Source organism: Carya illinoinensis, chromosome 3 (genome assembly GCF_018687715.1).
Source record: "Carya illinoinensis cultivar Pawnee chromosome 3, C.illinoinensisPawnee_v1, whole genome shotgun sequence".
Taxonomy (NCBI): Eukaryota; Viridiplantae; Streptophyta; class Magnoliopsida; order Fagales; family Juglandaceae; genus Carya; species Carya illinoinensis.
The window spans coordinates 48,171,683-48,189,101 of record NC_056754.1 but is presented as its reverse complement, the minus strand read 5'-3'; the positions used below and the strand labels follow the sequence as shown (position 1 = coordinate 48,189,101).

General features: G+C 37.6%; 3 protein-coding genes across 4 annotated transcripts; 1 reads left to right on the top strand and 2 right to left on the bottom strand.

The window, feature by feature from the left end:
* The first annotated feature begins 1,165 nt into the window (after positions 1-1,165).
* On the top strand, positions 1,166-4,369 carry LOC122304974 (rho guanine nucleotide exchange factor 8-like). Its single transcript, XM_043117234.1, has 7 exons — positions 1,166-1,805; positions 1,955-2,071; positions 2,342-2,496; positions 2,589-2,663; positions 2,755-3,027; positions 3,119-3,439; positions 3,573-4,369. Exons 1-7 carry the CDS (start codon positions 1,508-1,510, stop codon positions 3,993-3,995), a joined length of 1,662 nt encoding a protein of 553 aa, XP_042973168.1. The 5' UTR covers positions 1,166-1,507; the 3' UTR covers positions 3,996-4,369.
* Positions 4,370-4,594: 225 nt separating this feature from the next.
* LOC122304975 (probable protein ABIL5) lies at positions 4,595-6,959 on the bottom strand. The gene is made up of 8 exons (XM_043117235.1): positions 6,586-6,959; positions 6,429-6,511; positions 6,159-6,306; positions 5,879-5,978; positions 5,732-5,768; positions 5,289-5,419; positions 5,118-5,182; positions 4,595-5,031 (listed from the first exon to the last, which is right to left on the bottom strand). Exons 1-8 carry the CDS (start codon positions 6,694-6,696, stop codon positions 4,945-4,947), a joined length of 762 nt encoding a protein of 253 aa, XP_042973169.1. The 5' UTR covers positions 6,697-6,959; the 3' UTR covers positions 4,595-4,944.
* Positions 6,960-8,130: 1,171 nt separating this feature from the next.
* LOC122304973 (proteinaceous RNase P 1, chloroplastic/mitochondrial-like) lies at positions 8,131-13,869 on the bottom strand. 2 transcript variants are annotated; one of them, XR_006241008.1, is made up of 9 exons: positions 13,729-13,869; positions 11,931-13,621; positions 11,762-11,851; positions 11,479-11,660; positions 11,217-11,337; positions 10,930-10,998; positions 10,631-10,760; positions 8,401-8,892; positions 8,131-8,295 (listed from the first exon to the last, which is right to left on the bottom strand). XR_006241008.1 is itself a non-coding variant. In XM_043117233.1 (8 exons), exons 1-8 carry the CDS (start codon positions 13,775-13,777, stop codon positions 8,654-8,656), a joined length of 2,571 nt encoding a protein of 856 aa, XP_042973167.1. In that variant the 5' UTR covers positions 13,778-13,869; the 3' UTR covers positions 8,267-8,653. The 2 variants fall into 2 exon arrangements, 1 of the variants encoding a protein (XP_042973167.1); XM_043117233.1 differs by having other exon boundaries at positions 8,267-8,892.
* Positions 13,870-17,419: the final 3,550 nt, after the last annotated feature.

Sequence of the window (17,419 nt, the reverse complement as noted above, 5' to 3'; positions counted from 1 at the left end):
GATTCAATTTAAACTAATTTTCATATTTAAAATATGAAAACTGATATTACACTAGTTTAGGACCAAAACCGGTTTTGTTTCTTAAGAAGAAGGCATCGGACTGCTTACAAACTGATTCAGTCTAGTCCTATCTGGTTCAACCGGTTTTCTAGTTTATTTTACACCCCTTCCCCCACCCACTAGGCTTTATACACATAAGACTCCATTAAACCAAACATGTTTTTGACTTGGTTTCTTTAATCATAAACGAATTCTCTCCCCTAAAAGAGAGGGAAAAAGATGGAGGAGTTGTTGATGAAGAAGCCTGAGTAGTAGTGCTCCATCACTATCATGAACACGCATTGACTTTTGGCTTATATAATCGCTTTAACGTTCGAACTTAGAAGTGGGGTATTATGATATTGGTTTGAATTATTAGTTTTTATCGAAGCTTAAACCAAGTAATAGACAGAACAACGACATTTTTTATTTGTCAGACATCGTGGGTCAACGAGGTTTGGACGTGCTGTGAGCATATGCTATCCAATTATTATAAAAACCAAAACCTGAATTTTCAAAACTTTCCTCACATATAAAATGATTAAAATCCAAAATCTTTATAACCCAGAGCCTGGTCTGATGGCATATAGCATGATTCTCTAAATGAAAAATTTAGAATCAAAACTGTCACCCCTTGTATGAAAAGAAATTCAAAATCTTTATTAAAACAACAAACATTTTATGACGGAATCTATTTTAACAATAAATATCGGACACAAAGATTCCAACAGTTTGGTACTTTTTTTGATGTCTATTTTAACAAAGGTCAAATCGAAAATATCTACAAATTGCGTTAACTTTCTAGAAGCTATTTAATGTCTTTCTTTGATCCACTTAACGATGATTTGAATTTCTCGGACACAGAGACCCTAAAGTTCAGGAAGAAAGAAATCCAAATACGAGTAAATGATGGTTAATCATGGGACTTGTGAGAGCTATCTGATAAGACTTTGGTGGTGGGATAAAATTAGAGTATGCAGAAATAAAAGTAGAAAATGTCAGTTAAGTTTGTATGTTTTTCCCGGGCTTTTTGTGAAAGCAATTGACCAGACTCTCATCCACTCATTCCCTGAACAAACACCCCAGCAAATTACCATTTAACGTTTTGTTAAATTCGTATTGTTCTTGTTTCGTATGCTGACCACCCCTCCTTTCTCTTCCTCAATCATGCACCCCACGTTCAATACTTGGCAAAAAATAGAATATTTGCACTAAACAGTTCAAAGTTCTACCTCTCTCCCTTCCTTCTCATTATCTTATCAACATTTGTAAAAATAAAATAAAATAAAAAGCCATGCAAATCCCATCTCTAGCCTCTCATTAATTTAGGAGAAGGGGTTCTCTCCTCTTTCTCCTCCTTTCCCCTAGAGAACAATCAATAACTTTTAGCTGTCTTGTAACCGAAGTTAGGTTGTCCCATATCATTGTCATTTGGTTTGTTTCTCCCTTGGTTTCTTTTTGTTAAACTATGGTCCGAGCCTTCGGACACCAAAACAGCGTACAGAAGTCAAGATCATTCAATTTCAAGAGGATGTTTGAGATTCCAGGCCAGCAGGTTCAGAGTATGATCATTGAGAATGGGCAGGATGGTTCAGAGGCTGCAGAAGAGAAGGTGCTTTCAAGAAGTCATGAAACGAGGTTTGTAGGAAGTCCATTGGAGCGCCACCATATTGGTTCGTCGGTTGATCGCAGGATGGGTCCAATTTCACGGTTGGATAGAAGTGGAGCCGGGGCAGGAAGTCCTCGAGCTGCCAAGCCAAATTCAGGTAGCATCTTCATCTTAATTGGCTTGCAGTTTAAGTTGCTATAGCTCCATGTTAATCTGATGACACAAAAGAAAATCATAATTGCATAATGTCTTTTTCTCTTTAACCCAATAATTTCTTCTTTTAAATATTTCTGTGGCTTTGTTCAGATATGGATATGATGAAGGACAGGTTTTCTAAGCTGCTTCTTGGTGAAGATATGTCGGGTGGTGGAAAGGGTGTTTCTTCGGCTTTGGCTTTGTCAAATGCCATCACAAACCTTGCTGGTACTTTTTTTCCCTTCTGATATTTGTTCCTTAAAATCATATATAGATAAGTTTTCGGTTTTGAAGGAAGAGGAAATAAAGTTGAGTACGTGGAGCAACTAGTGCATTGAATTTAAATATTGCCAAAAGTTGCGTAAGGCATGCACTCCATGCATTGTTCTCTTTATTGCATATTAAGCAATCGTTTACACGTGGAGCAATTAGTGCATTAAGCAATGGCAATGGCTGAGATATGTTGTTTGTCCTTCTTGTTTTCCTGCAATATTGCAGCTTCTGTTTTCGGAGAAGAATCGAAGCTGGAGCCCATGTCTCCAGAGAGGAAATCAAGATGGAGAAAAGAAATTGAGTGGCTTTTATCTGTAACTGATCACATCGTGGAATTTGTTCCTTCACAACAGAAATCCATGGATGGAACAAACATGGAGGTGATAAATCTCTCTCTCTCTACACACACTCACAGCCTGTGTAATTTTGACCATATTGTTTTCCTCAAACATTTTTTTCCCTATTTTCATAGATAATGGTGACAAAACAAAGAAGTGATCTGCTCTTGAACATTCCTGCCCTCCGCAAGCTTGATGCAATGCTCATTGTAAGTACTTATCGTTTCTATATGGAAGGATCATTCTTTCATATGGCCTAGATCAATTTACAACTTCGACTGATGGAATTATAATGAACAGGGCTACCTGGAAAACTTTGGAAGCCAAAACGAGTTCTGGTATGTGTCCAAAGATGCCAATGAATCTGAGAAGGGTAACGCCTGTAGAAATGATGATAAATGGTGGTTACCCACTGTTAAAGTTCCATTGAATGGGCTATCCAATGTCTTCCGAAAATGGCTGCTCTTTCAGAAAGAATCTGTGAACCAAGTACTAAAGGCAGCCATGGCAATAAATGCTCAAGTACTATCAGAAATGGAGATCCCTGAAAGCTATATTGAATCCCTGCCAAAGGTAATAAGATGAAATACCCTCATTGACTAGCTCCACAATGGTTTGGGTAACTGTGTTACATAGGTTGATTTGTGCTGTTATATTTCAACAGAATGGGAGAGCAAGCCTTGGAGACTCAATCTATAAGGGCATTACAATAGAGTACTTTGATCCCGGGCAATTCCTCTCAACCATGGACTTGACCACGGAGCATAAAGTGCTTGATCTTAAGAACAGAATCGAGGCCTCGATTGTGATTTGGAAGAGGAAGATGCACAGCAAGGATGGAAAGTCTTCATGGAGTTCAGGTGTGAGCTTGGAGAAGAGAGAACTCTTTGAAGAAAGAGCAGAAACCATCTTGCTCCTACTTAAGCAGCGGTTTCCAGGACTTCCACAATCTGTACTTGACATATCGAAGATCCAATATAATATGGTAAAGAACAACATTCAAATGCCCCCTTTTTTGTTTCATTATTATTATTATTATTATTTTCCTTTCTAGCTTGTACTATTTCTCAAACTACATAGAACTAAGAAACCCATTATTTTGTACTTAATCTGCACAGGATGTGGGACAGGCTATTTTAGAGAGCTATTCAAGGATAATAGAAAGCTTAGCATTCAATGTCATGTCCAGAATTGAGGATGTCCTGTATGCTGATTCTCGCACTCAAAAACTACTGCAAGTCGAACCCAACAGGAACAGTGTAGTGGATTCTTCACCATTGACTCGTGAAGAGATAGACAAGTGGTGTTCTGCCGAGGCACCGAATTCAAGGACACTATCGGATTTCATGGGTTGGAATTTGGATAAGGGAGCAACTGAAATGAAGAAGAATTACCCAACAAGCAATGTGGACAGCTACTTCAAAGAAGAAAATGACAGGTTTAAGAGCAAACTTGGGAACGTTGTGACTGCCAAGAAGATGTCCTATTTAGAAAAGCTTGAGAACCTGAGCGGAATAAGAAGTCCAACGGCTCGCCATTAGTGCCAGTAGCAAAAGATGACAAAAGGAAGAAAATTACAATTGAGATAGAGAGGGAGTGAAATGTAGGGCTAACAAGTTATATCTGCAAGTCAGTGTGGAAGACATACGCTGTAAATCAAATTTTGTCATGTCAAGAGTGTGGAAGGTGTGTCTTACAAAACAGACTTGCAAGTAGAAGGACACTCAAGCTAAAAACTAAAAGTGTAAATATCCAGACCCATGTAGGATTCGGTTGAGTTAGTAATTCTTGTCTTTGTGCTTCCTTCCGAGCGTGGAAAGGGAAGTCTGCATTTTGTTAGTGCGGTTGATGCACTTGGAATGCGCTTTCATTCTGGCTTTCTTGACTAGTACACTAATTTTTTTCTCTTGTCCTCTTTCCTGGTTTCAGCTTTTATCTCTGTACATTTGGTCTTGATGACAGCTCGATATTAACCACAATACCCAAGTCAGAAAGATAAAGAAAAGAAAATTTGATATCGACAAATTTCCATGAATTTGATAGTATCTGATCGGATTCATGAGGCCTATTTAGTTTAGGAAAGAGAACAAAATAAATAAATAAATTTCTGAAGGTTCCAGATTTCATCTTGACATTAAACTTCAGAAAGAAGACAAAAGTTGACTTGCTATATAATCTCGACTACAGGACAGTCTCAGATTTTAATCACATCTGTAGACTCTTGGAAATGACAACTTCGATGAATTTAAACCATCAAGAAAGCAACTTTCAAGAGTAAAATCTCTAAGGAAGCAACATACCATTAGCTTAGGAGCAGTCATAATGCAATAGAAATTCCTAAGTTGGTTCAAATACCATGGCATTGGGTGACTGTCCTAATTTTGTGATTCCTCCACACAGAGAAACTTCAAATCTCTACTCAAAAAAGCATTTCCACCAATGATCCAAGGAAGGCAAAATAAACAGATGGAGGTGGAGACCCTTAATCATTCATGTCGTTCGTTTGTTTCGCCGAATGAGGGATAAGATGTCACTACCCTGGAATGACTTTCGGCTTCGTCCAATCTTTTGAACACCCTGCAACAAAAGAGCAAAAAATGAAATCCGTATTCGTGGTTATGGAGTGGTATCAGAAGCAATACTGTATATAAAACCTCACTCACCTGGAAATGAAAAGTGGTATTTAGACCTTTTGACAATACAGACAAACCATCACGAACAGGCAATGCTATACCATGTGAAAGAACAAAATTAGTAATGTTCGAAAAAGAGAACAGCCCACCCATTGCTTGTTGATTAGAGAAGTTTTTTTTTTTTTTTCCTTTCTAAATTACCTAATGCTAGGTCGCTGTCCCGTTTCTCAAGAGAGGGCTTATGAGTGTATGTGTACAAGAAAAGCGGCACGTCCTTTCTTTCAAGTTCATGTTGGTCTATGATCTTGCCATCAGTTTGATCATCAGTATCCCTGCATTTATATCGAATCTATCATAGCATTAATGTAAACTACAGTTCTGTCCCAGATTAATTGATGTCATAGAAAGGTCATTGTGCAGGCTGCAATGCAAAGCTTATGTGTGCACTACATGTTCTTCTTAAATTGCTACTAGTTTAGTTATACTCGATGAATGATAAGAGTATTCAACACAGGGTTGAAAATGTGTTCTTGTTTGAAGCCTCTTAATCCCGCCACAATGTGAAGCCATGCATGCAGCCCAACAGTCCCCACAACCTTAATTTCAGTGTTTTAGAGGAGGCGTAGAAAAGGAAAAACTTTTACCTTGAACCTTCACATGCTTTCTCAACAGTTGTAATTGCTGATCCAAAGTAGGGGCATAAAAAGCATTAATTAAATTAAATAGGGAATAAATTATGCAAATTTTTTGCTATACTTGTAGAAAATATGAAGTTTTGTCAAGATAATTACGCATTGATAAATAACGACGATGATATCTTCTCATACTCTCACTCCACCGTAGTCTAGATAGAGCAAGCTTGTGAGCATACTGTTCACATACCAGAAGTCTCTGCCAAATGCACCAAACAAGTTTAAGTACTTGTTATAACTATATCATCTTACTGTATTGACATGCACCATGATCAGCACGAGCAATGAATCGATATGAGGACACACTCACTGTCCTGCTAATTGACATGATTTGATTTACAAAACAAGTTCAATTTTTCAAAACAATATCAGTACTAACTTGCTTTAGGCAATTGATTCGAAGCTCAGCATCAGAAAAAGCATTAGTCTGAGAAATTCGGCAGTTGAGGTCAGCAGAGACAGTCCCAAGGTGATCAACAACAGTGACCACGGACCTGCATATGTACTCTTTTGTGTTTTCCATCACCCTGCATACAAAAGATTGACCGTTCTTAAATACTAGAAATGGCGGACCTTTTTCATATGGAGTAACTAATTAAACTACCAGTAAACGGCCAACCGTTTAGGAAATTTCAATCAAGGTACTCACATTTTCTTCTCTTTGGCATTCAAGAACGTCGTTTCAGAATAATCGGCAGCATAATGAAGCTGAGCACGTAATGCTCTAAGTTCCTGCAATCAGAAAACTAATTAATTGATCATGAAATGAACAAAAGCTGCAAAATTCAGTGGACATGAAAATGCACCTGTAGAGACTTTTCAAAGCGTATGATATCCTCTGGCTTGGGATCATCCTCTAGACTTTTAAAGGAGGAAGAAGAAGAAGAAGAAGCAGCAGACACAGAGTACTCCTGCATTCTCTCTTTACTTCTTTCTGTAGCTAAATGCAGTTGAAAAAAAATAAAACCAGGTGGGTTTCAAGCCTCAAGAGAGAACAGCCTCCAAATACTACAAAAACTCTGTCTCGCTCTCTCTGGCTGTATTTCGAATAATGAAAGATGGTGCCGAGAGACAGAAAGAGATGTCGCTGACTGGAGGCTCGTGAAGTTCTGATGAAGAGTTTCCCACAATGGATTGAACATATATGGAAAAACAACCAAAGGCTTGCAGAGCACGTACGTACATGTTCATGGCGGAAGATGACAAAAACAGTTTCAGCCCCGTGATTTCGTGTTGGTTCCTTTCTAAAAGAAAGTGGCGTGGCTCACTGACAGCAAGCTCAGCGAGTGCCAGGCTCCTCTAGATACTGCCTGCCATAGCTTTCGAATAAAATATCATTTTATTTCTTTTTCTGTTTTAAGAAAATATTATACAGTCGATTTTGTTTTTTGGCCTATGAAATAATTTGTTAATAAAGATTCAAAATTTCTGTGATAGCCAATTGAATTAATGAATTTTTTCCACGATTAAAGAGATACAAATATCAATATTGATATCGTGCAATAATTATTTTTCATTATTTTTCTTTTCACGTAATGTGATAAGTCTCTATAAATGGCTTGTCTAGCAAAGATGAAGAAAACTTCTGTCTAGCTTTTTCTTATTTTGTCTTGTGTGATTTTCTTCCTTACTAAATTCTTTCTTATCTTCTCCTAGAGATTCAGCTTGTTATCAATAAATCCTCTCATCTTTTACTGTTCAAATATTTGACAGAAATATTGTCACTTAACATAAAGTCATGCAATGCTAATAGACTTCACGTCCTTGCTAAATGCTATGAATAATCTTTGCCAATTATTGGCATCTCGGTTGTGGCCCGGTCGAGGAGTGGGCCACCAGGTGGTGGGGCCCAACTCCTACAAACAGTGGCTTCAAATTGAATGTAAAAAATAATTTTACTTTATGAGAGTTGTGAAAAAACATAGCTTTGTCTAATATGGGAGCTTAGGTAGTGGAGTATTCTCAGTATATTTCATTACTATTTATTACTTTTCACGTACTTTTTACTATTTTATATTACTATTTACTACTATTCAATATTTTATCATTACTTTTTTATTACTATTCACAAAATATCTTAGATCGCTTCAGTACCCAAACACAACCTAAATAATAGGAACAACAGAGCATGATCTAATAACCCCACATGAGCTATTTGGTAAAATGGAACAAGCATGGAGCTTTTTCATAAGCCCAAAAGGAGCTGGATATGCTACTGCTCTTTTTCTTTCTATCCTATTTGTTTTCCTTCTTCAGTTCTTTTGGCTGCACCAAAATACTAAAGAATACCCATAATTTGCAGTGAAGTGATGAACATTGCAAAAAGGAACGACTGGCAGAGAGACAAATGATTTCTGAATCATACACATGGCTGCTGTAGGATTCTACCTGATTGATCATGGTTAATGGCTGAGCAGAATGATTTTGCACAAGAAATCCTAGCATCTAAAGCATCTTGGGCATGAGGCTGGCAGGCAAGACAACTGCTTGCTGTAAAATATTCCAGCAGAAGTTCTCTGCAAATTCTTTTATTTTTAATACTAGCTAAACAATGAAATGGCTATACAAAAGGAAGATAGAAAAGAAGACTACAACTTTTTTCTGAATAAAGAAGACAACACCTTTGCATGAATTGACCTCCTCTCGCACCCAACTAACGTGAGAGGAACCCCAGAAGGATTTCACAGCAGCCACCAAAAATATTCCTCCAATAAGGTTAACATCATGATGCCAAGAAGACTCAAAGAAGTACATTTAAATTCAGCAGCGACAACAAAGTACTCTGAACTGCAGAGCTTTCTGTCGAGCAAGATGGGTTTGGAGATAGGTTTCCCACAGCATCATTTGAGGTCCCGAGCAGGAAAGCCATATGTTTTATATTTGAAAATCAAGTACACAGTTACCATACATCTCTGCAGCCTCAATCTGTTGTAGTATAGTGTCATGATTATTTGAGCATGCAGATGCTAACAGGATCTCTCTCAGATTTTTGTAGATTTCCTGAGTTGGACTTTTATTTTCGCGTTTTGCATCAGAAGGTTGTGACTTTATTTTCACGTCAGTTTGAGCAGCTGACCTAGCATGTCCCTCGTTACGCTGAAGGGATCGAGTTTCTGTTTATTACAAGCAACCACAGTCCGACAGTCCGTCAGCAGTGAAGTTGAGTTGGCTCCATTAACACAAAAGAAGGTTACTATCAACTCATAGATGACAAGGAACAGGTGTGACTGTGTGCGTGAGAGTAAAAAACAATTTCCAGCTTAAACAATACATATGCATACCTCTAGGCCAAAAACAGAACTAAATCTCAATAAATATGTGAAGAACACTGCATACAATAACTAACGAAATTTTAGACATGTAAGCTTCTCAATATTTTAGTTCCTACCAAGTTAGGCAGATTGTGTTGAAGTTTGCGAAAAGGGACTAGCAAAAACTCACAATAAGTCATGAAATCCTATCGTACCCAGACAGGGACAAGGCTGCGGTGTCATATTATACTCTCTATTAAGATTCCAAGACTTTGGCCCTCCAAACTAGAATGACTTGAAGTTTCAAAGAAGTTTTCTTAATGAGACCATATTAACTTTGTCAAAGCCCTATTCGCATTTGCAATTATAAAATTTGAATAAGACATGGAAATTCTTTAGTAGTCTTTATAAAATTTATATGAAAGGCAGGTTACAGCAGAAAATTCAATATTTTGAAAATAAATACTGGAAACAAACTCATATACTACACTTACTTTCCCACAAGGATTCTCTGCATTTCTATCCTGCTTGCAAATACAAAAATTACCGGTCATATCCATGTATATATACCGAGTTTGTCTTGACTTGTCTATCTATACTCAAGGTTGACCATTCCAAGAAAAAATTGCCGGTCCCAACCCAGTTCTCAGATTTCTTCATAATAAAGAAGCCTCTGACTTTTTCCAAAAGAAAGAAATCATTGAGGATATTTGGCATTTAATATTTATATTTGATTTTATTTATTTATTTTTACTTGCAACCATTTTTATTTCATTGTTAGGATTCTAGAGGGCAGTGAAGATTGAACGGAAGAACTGAATATTTATTAGGATTTATAACAATCTGTGATGGAATGGAAGTGGAAACCTAACATTTTCTCTTTTCTACAATCTGTTTTGGCAAGCAAATGGAATAATACAAAGGACTCTTTTTCCTTGGTTTAGATTAGAGAAAAGATGAGGGACTTAGTAATTTCAATTAGGAAAAGGTATATGTTGTGCTAAATGCGACAAGCATTGAAGAATAATCTCAACATGCAGCACTTTTACCAAAGGTGGATATACGCTAGCTTTGGAGAGGGTTGGAATGACCCATCAACAAAGTGTTTACACAATCTGAAAACGCTTCAAGAGTAACTTAAAATATTTCTTCTATTATTTCAATGCAGTTTCTCATCTTATGACTTTGTGAAATCACATTAAGAATTTTGCAATGTATCTGTCTAGGAAGTCTCAGATACACTTTTGCACCACTTTGGCATCTGGATCTAAATATACATAATGCTCCCTTGCACAATTATTAAACACAGAATACAATAATCTGTCTTAGAGAATAATCTCTGGATATATGCTTTAAAATTTCTAAAATCCTATCAGATATTAATGATTCCCCAGGGTAAATTACACTCATTCCAGAGCTTGTGACTATTTACATTTCAAATTCTAAGTAAGAGACATTTTTGAACGCATTCATTTTTAATGGGATGTACGAAATATGCTCTTAGGGTTATTATTAAGCAACAAGGCATGGTGAATTTAGTGTTGCTGACCAACATGGTTAAAAATACAAACAATTAATTTGATTGAAATTAGGGAATTACCTTCGGGGCTAGAGGCAGAATCTTGCCTTGTCATACATGATTTAGCACGTGTAAAACACAGCCATATTCTTTCTGTTTCATAATCATGTTCTGATACAACTGGAATATGCCAGTGGCCATAATCAGATTCCTGTCAACATGTACAGTAATTGTAGTTAGATCATTGATTTATCTCCTTTCAATAGTTACTACTCATAACTGCAGAAATGCAAATATCAGACTACTCATAACTTTCATCCATTTTTTAGTTTACTTTGGAAATAAATGGTACCCCATACCAGGAATCAATTGGTTCTGACCTGAATTACAACAGAGCAAGGAGGAGGCATGTGAAAGACTGGACCAGCTTGAGAAAATCTGAAATGCACCTTATATTCAAAAAATAGATGCTTTGTTAGGAAAAATGCATTAAAATAAATTTTCCAGAAGAATAATAACTACTGGTCACAGAAATTAGAAGCAATTTTGGACCAAATTATCAAGAAAAGAAAACAAATTAACTCAAAATCATATTTATCTGCAACATAAACCATATAGAGTTGAGAAAGGCTACTTGAAAGCACTGGGGCTCAAGAGCTTCACTCACTTGGTGCCTCTCTTTCCATTTTGGGAAGAAGTCATTTCCTAGAAGTTGAAATGTATGGTCTCTCATCTCATCATTTGTAACGATTAAGCACTTAAACTTTATTGCTGCATACAACCAGTACCTGAAGGACAGGTTATTAATAAGAATACTGTAAATGCAAATGCATCATCGAAGTAATATAACATCAAGTTTAGTAAATTGAAGTAAATCATAAATGAATATCAGGCTAGCTAAATGGATTCCAAAGGTACATATTTCTCACCAATCGTCATTTGACCCAGTAGGTGTTGCATAGAGTGCATCAGCAGTTTTCCATTTCTCGATCAAGGCCCTATTTACTGGTTCATCCATCTTCCGTCCAGTTATACGCTTGTTATGCAAAACAATAAGAGGCCATTTCTTTGAAGGAAGCTTCTGGCGTATTCCATTAACAACAGCACTGACCTTAAGAACCCAAAAATACAAAAACAAAAACCATTAAAAATGAAAAAAAGAAAAGGAAAGGCTTATCAGCATCCCATTACTTGAGCCATCAGACAACATACCTTGGATGGTACAAATTTCTTCTGGTCAAAAAGACCAACATTGGCTGCATCTACGACTGCTTCAAAAGGTCCATAATAGTCAAGCCATTGCTGCCAATAGAAAAGTTGTTTACTTTCCATGTTAAGACCGCATACAACGCTAGAAACAATGATCAAGAAATTTTCATACTTGAAATTTCTGAAAGCTTGATTTTCTCTCTCTCTGTATAGCTATAGATGCAACAGACTCAGCAAAACTCTGTGTTTCTTTAGGATCAAGGTCAATCATTGCCAATTTCTCCCCACAGCATTGACACAAACCATCAACTCCAACAGTCGTATAGGAAATGCTCCACCTTCCTTTCCCCAACCAGCCCTGTCCATGCCAGCCTCCACCTCTATTTTCAGTTGCTTCCTTTATCAAACTTGGATCCCATTTTGTTTTACCCACTCTAGCAGCTGCTTTGCTATTAAACCATTTAACAATCAAATCTGCAGTAGTGGATGAGACCTTCCGTACGCTTGTTCTTAGTTTATGTAACAAGTAGTACACTTTATCACCTTTACCGGCTTCCACACTAGCTCTTAGGAGTGCCTCCAGTTCAGGCTCCTCTGGATAGACACCATTCTCCAACATGTGTTTCTCAACAGCAAATGCTTTGTCAATATCGCCACTATTGCAGAAAGAAGATAGGGCAGGACCATAAGAACGCAATCTTGGATTTATCCCCAATGACTTCATTTGCTTCACCATATCAAATGCCAGGTCACCATTACCCGTCGACATTGCCATTCTAGCTACTGAGGTCAATGCTGCTTCATTCATTGGGACATTATCTAAACACATCTTCTCGTAGATCTCAAATCCCCTTTGAAGTGCATACTTCTTGACATCTTCACCAACTTGAATTTTATGATCTTCTTGGTTACCACTCCCATAGTTTGTGCTTGAAAAATCATCACCGCCCTTTTTTGGATTACTTACTCCATCCAAAGGTTGAGGATTCAACTTTTTCATACTCTTAGAATACTGGCTAAAGCTCTCCTTTTCATTGTAAGTACTACCTAAATTGTTGAACCTATTACTAGAAGCCAACTCCATCTTATTTGTTGTTCCATTACTTGTAGAAAAATCAAGTAGATGCTCATTATTTGATAAAGGAATACTCAACTCCGTAGCACCTGAATTCCTGTTACCCTTGTGTTGCAATGCACTCATCCCCATGGAATTTAAACTAGCAACTCCATTGGCTGAGTCGATTGCACTCAAAGTCCTAATACCACTCCCACTTTTGGAAGGACGAATAACACCCACAGCCGCTGAGGAACATAGATACAAAAGTACAGTATAATGGTACTGCCCCATCTTAATCTCTTCGCTTAATGCTTTATCGTACAATTGAATTGCGCCCAAGACATCCCCTCTTTTCGAGCACATGTCCAATGCCATCCTCAAAGAAACTTCTGAAGATTCAGTTTTCTTAGATCCCTTCCCCTCCTTTCCCACCCGGTTATAATCACCTTTCTTGGGTTTCTTCTTTGTTTTTCCATCAACCACTATACTACCCCCGCCCTCTGAAGAATTAAACATTATATTCTCGTCTCTAGACCTCAAAGAAGAACTCCCAGAACGCTTCTTCCTCTTTTCTCTAAAACCCAAAGTCTTCCTTGCGTTTTTATCTTTTGTTAATGTCCTTTCTGTCGTCTCCACCGCTGAACCACCGAGGTTCTTCACATTTTTTCTTCCTGTTCTGCCATCTATAGCCCTGGCAGAAGAAAAGCCAGCGCCATCTTCTTTTAGAGTTCTTAAATTCACTGTTTTTGTTTGAGGTTGGTCCGTAACAGACACCCTGGTTTCAATGTGATTAACGCGTGCTCTAACTACAAGAAAGGGGAACGTTGTTTTAGTGTGTTTGGAAGGTGAGTAAGTGGAAAATGCAGAAAAAAAAAAAAGGAATTCAAAAGACTTGGAGTAGAAGAAGACTTACAGAGAGTGACGGAGAAGAGTTGCAGAGTGTTGAAGGCGAAGGACGCCATCTCTGGCCGTCGGAAGGACTTTTCTTATGTTGGTACGAGGCAATATTATATAATGATAAGCTGAACTGTTGTGGATAACACCAAAATATGAATCTTCGGTTAGGGGAATTTATTTTCATTCCTATTCTTCTTTTTGTTTTTTTTTTTTTTTTTTTTTTTTTTTTTTTTTTTTTTTTTTTTTTTTTTTTTTTTTGTGACAAAATATTAATGGTTTACTGAAATTGATCAAATAAAAAAAATTTCAAAAAAAAAAGAAAAAAAATCTTAAAATAAATGGCATTCCGGGTGCATTTACCAAGTCCATTAAATTTATTTTTTTAAATTATAGTTTTTGTTGAATTAAAGAGAAATAGTAGAGGAATAGAAATGTTGCAATATAAACTTTGTTCTTCTTGAATTCAATATTATTCACTTATAATTTTTTGTTATACAAATAATCCTCAAATCATCCTTTTATAGGCATTAGGGGATAAAGAATATAAAAGAGTGATAAATTTATAATATATATTAAGGAGATTAGGAATTCTAATAGTTGATATATAAATGAGCTAGAATTCTAAAAGATGGAATCTAAAATGGTCATCCACTAAGTTTATGTATGCATTTACAACACTCCCCCTTGGATGACCATACATGAAGAACGTGTTTCATTAAAATCATGTCAAGGAAAACCCAATGAGAAAAAATTAATGGCGAAGGAAAAATAGTATAATATTCTTATGTATCTTGAAATACTTTAGGATTGTCTCGTTAAAACCTTGCAAAAAAAAAAATCCAATGAAAAAAAACCTTCGTGGAAAATAGGGCAATACATATGATCATTTTCTCCCCCTCAAAAGCATATAGAACTTCAATAGTTTATAATAAAAAGTCATTTAGTTGAGTCATTTCAATGTTGTGTTCTAATTTATTAAATGTTGCAGTTGATAAAGTTTTAGTATATAGATCCACCAAATTATCACATAATCGAATTTGTTTCACATCAATATCACAACTCCTCTAGAGCTCATGTGTAAAAAAGAGTTTTGGCGAAATATACTTGGTTCTATCATTTTTGATATAGCCCATCTTGATTTGTATGATACAAACAGCATTATCTTCATATAATATTTTCCAACTATTTTTTATTGTGGATAAACTACATTTTTCTTGAATATATTGAGTTACTAATCTTAACTAAATGCATTCTTAGATTACCTCATTAATTGCAATAGTCTCTAAATGGTTGGAAGAAGTAGATAAGGCTTAAAATAAATAAATAAATAAAAATAAAATTGAAAAACCAAGAAATCGGTAAATCAAGCCAAACTGGTGGGTTCGATCCGGTATTAGTTCCTATTTAGCAAAATCGGTTGAAAGCCAGTTGGGTTCCAATTTTGATTTTTAGAATACTGGTTTGAATCGAACTTAACCGAACCAATATATATTATTTTTAACTTTTTATATTATATATAATTTTTTACATTATATTATATGCTAAATTATTAATTAATATGATATAAAATTTTAAATTCTTATTATTCATATCTATTAATCTTATAACATAAAATTTAATATAACATTTGATATAATATAAATTAATTTTATAATTTTTAGTATAACATTTGAATCTTGATATAGGATATAAATTTTGAATCTTATAAAATAAAATTAATATAACTTAAAATGAGGAATGTGGGTCAAACATTTGCCAAAATTTTGTTGGAGTGTGATTTTGTTTATCCTTAAAATAGGAAAAATCAGATCGGACCAGACCAAACTTAAAAAATTGGACGTTCCAAATTTATTGGTAAATTAGTCTAATATCTGTTCTTAAATTTTTAAAACTGGTATATACCGATTCGGTTATTAAAAAAAAAAGGTTTAAAATAGGATAAAACCAAACTGGTTAGACCCCTAGAAGTAGTAACTAATGTCTGCTTGACAGATCTCTGTAAAATAGAAATACCTCTCCAAGTAAACAGATATTTTGATTGTGATCTTCCTTTATGCGGACTAAAAAGGTAATCTAAGTCTTCATAACCGATTAATTCTTATATCCATAAACATTAAAAAAAATCACAACTTTATTAAAAATTACTTTATTAATTATTAAGTTAAAAAAACAGAAGTGTCGGACCCATCTCAAGATCAACTTTCAGGAGCTTTATCATTTTCCATTCAATAAAAGGGAGTATTCACCCTTGCTACCTGTCATGTGAAAGAAGGTTTAAAACATCGTAACAAAATAGATCAAAGTGACGACTCCTTAAGTAAAAGTAATAGTGTGAAGTGTGACCCTATAATAAGGGTAACAAAATGCTAGTTAATATAGCAAATACCTTTCATTGTAAAGGTTATCATTCAAACCAAAGTTTTGAATATCATACTAGAGGCTATATTGGTCAAGACTAGGGGTGGGCAGCAGGGCCCCGGAACCCACCGCCCCGCCCCCACATAGGGTGGGGTGGGGCATCCACACCTTAGGGCCGGGGGTGGGGCCCCCCGGCCCGTATGGTGGATCCCAGCGGATGCGGGGGAAGGAAACGGACTCCCCCCGATCCGTTTTTCCCCCGCCCCGTACTGGTTATATATATATAATATAATATATTATATTATATATATATAATAACCGGATGCTTATATGAAACGGCGACGTTTTGTAGTTGACAAAACGGCACCGTTTCATCTTAGGGGGTTTATTATTAACCCACTAAATGAAACGACACCGTTTTGTCCACCACAAAACGGCGCCGTTTCATTAATGGATTAACCCTAAGCATTCCCCCCCCCCCCCCCCCGCGTCCCCTCCCCCTCGCAGAAACCCACTCCCGTCGCCTTAGGGTTTCCCTCCTCCCCTCGCAACCAGTCCGTCCGCCGCACGCCATGTTCCCTCCTCCCTCTCTCTTGCACAACGCACGATGCCGGACTATTACGACCCCTATAAAAGTCACCTTGGGACAAACCTTGACACTGCCATTGGGAGGCAAGGACAGCAGCTTGGCTAGCCCACAAGCATGCCTTGGCTCGTGGGGTGACACACACGGGGCGCCCAGCATGCATGCGCGCCTTGGCCCGCGCGATGGCACACACGGGTCACCCAGCATGCGAGCTAGGGGGGCTAATGAGAGCTTGCTTACACGCACAACCTGGTGCCGCATGCCCATGTGAGTCTTAGTGCGCAGGCCCATGCGCACCATGGTGGGCCGTGTGGCCTTTGCATGCACCCATGCACTGCAAGGCCTTGCGCGGCACTTCCAACCCACCTGGCCACACTTCAGCAAGGCGAGTGGCATGCCCACTAGCCATGCCATCCAGCGCATGGCTCCAGCCCGTGCCTTGCAGAGTAGGTCAGTGGCATGCCCACCAGGCGTGCCATCCCACGCATGGCTCCAACCATGCTTTCCAGACTCAGTGCCTAGGCCACCAGCACCAGGCATGCATGGCTCCAGCCATGCCTTGCAGACTCAGCTCCTAGGCCACCAGCCTAGGCCATGCTGCACGCACACATGGTTCACCACCAGCAGGCCTTGCATGGCACCACGCCATGCCCACCAGCAGGCCCTTGCCTGGCACCATGCCATGCTCATCCGCAAGCCATGTTGTGCCACCTAACCATGGACCAGACCGAAGACCACCATGCACCATCCTAGCCACCATGGG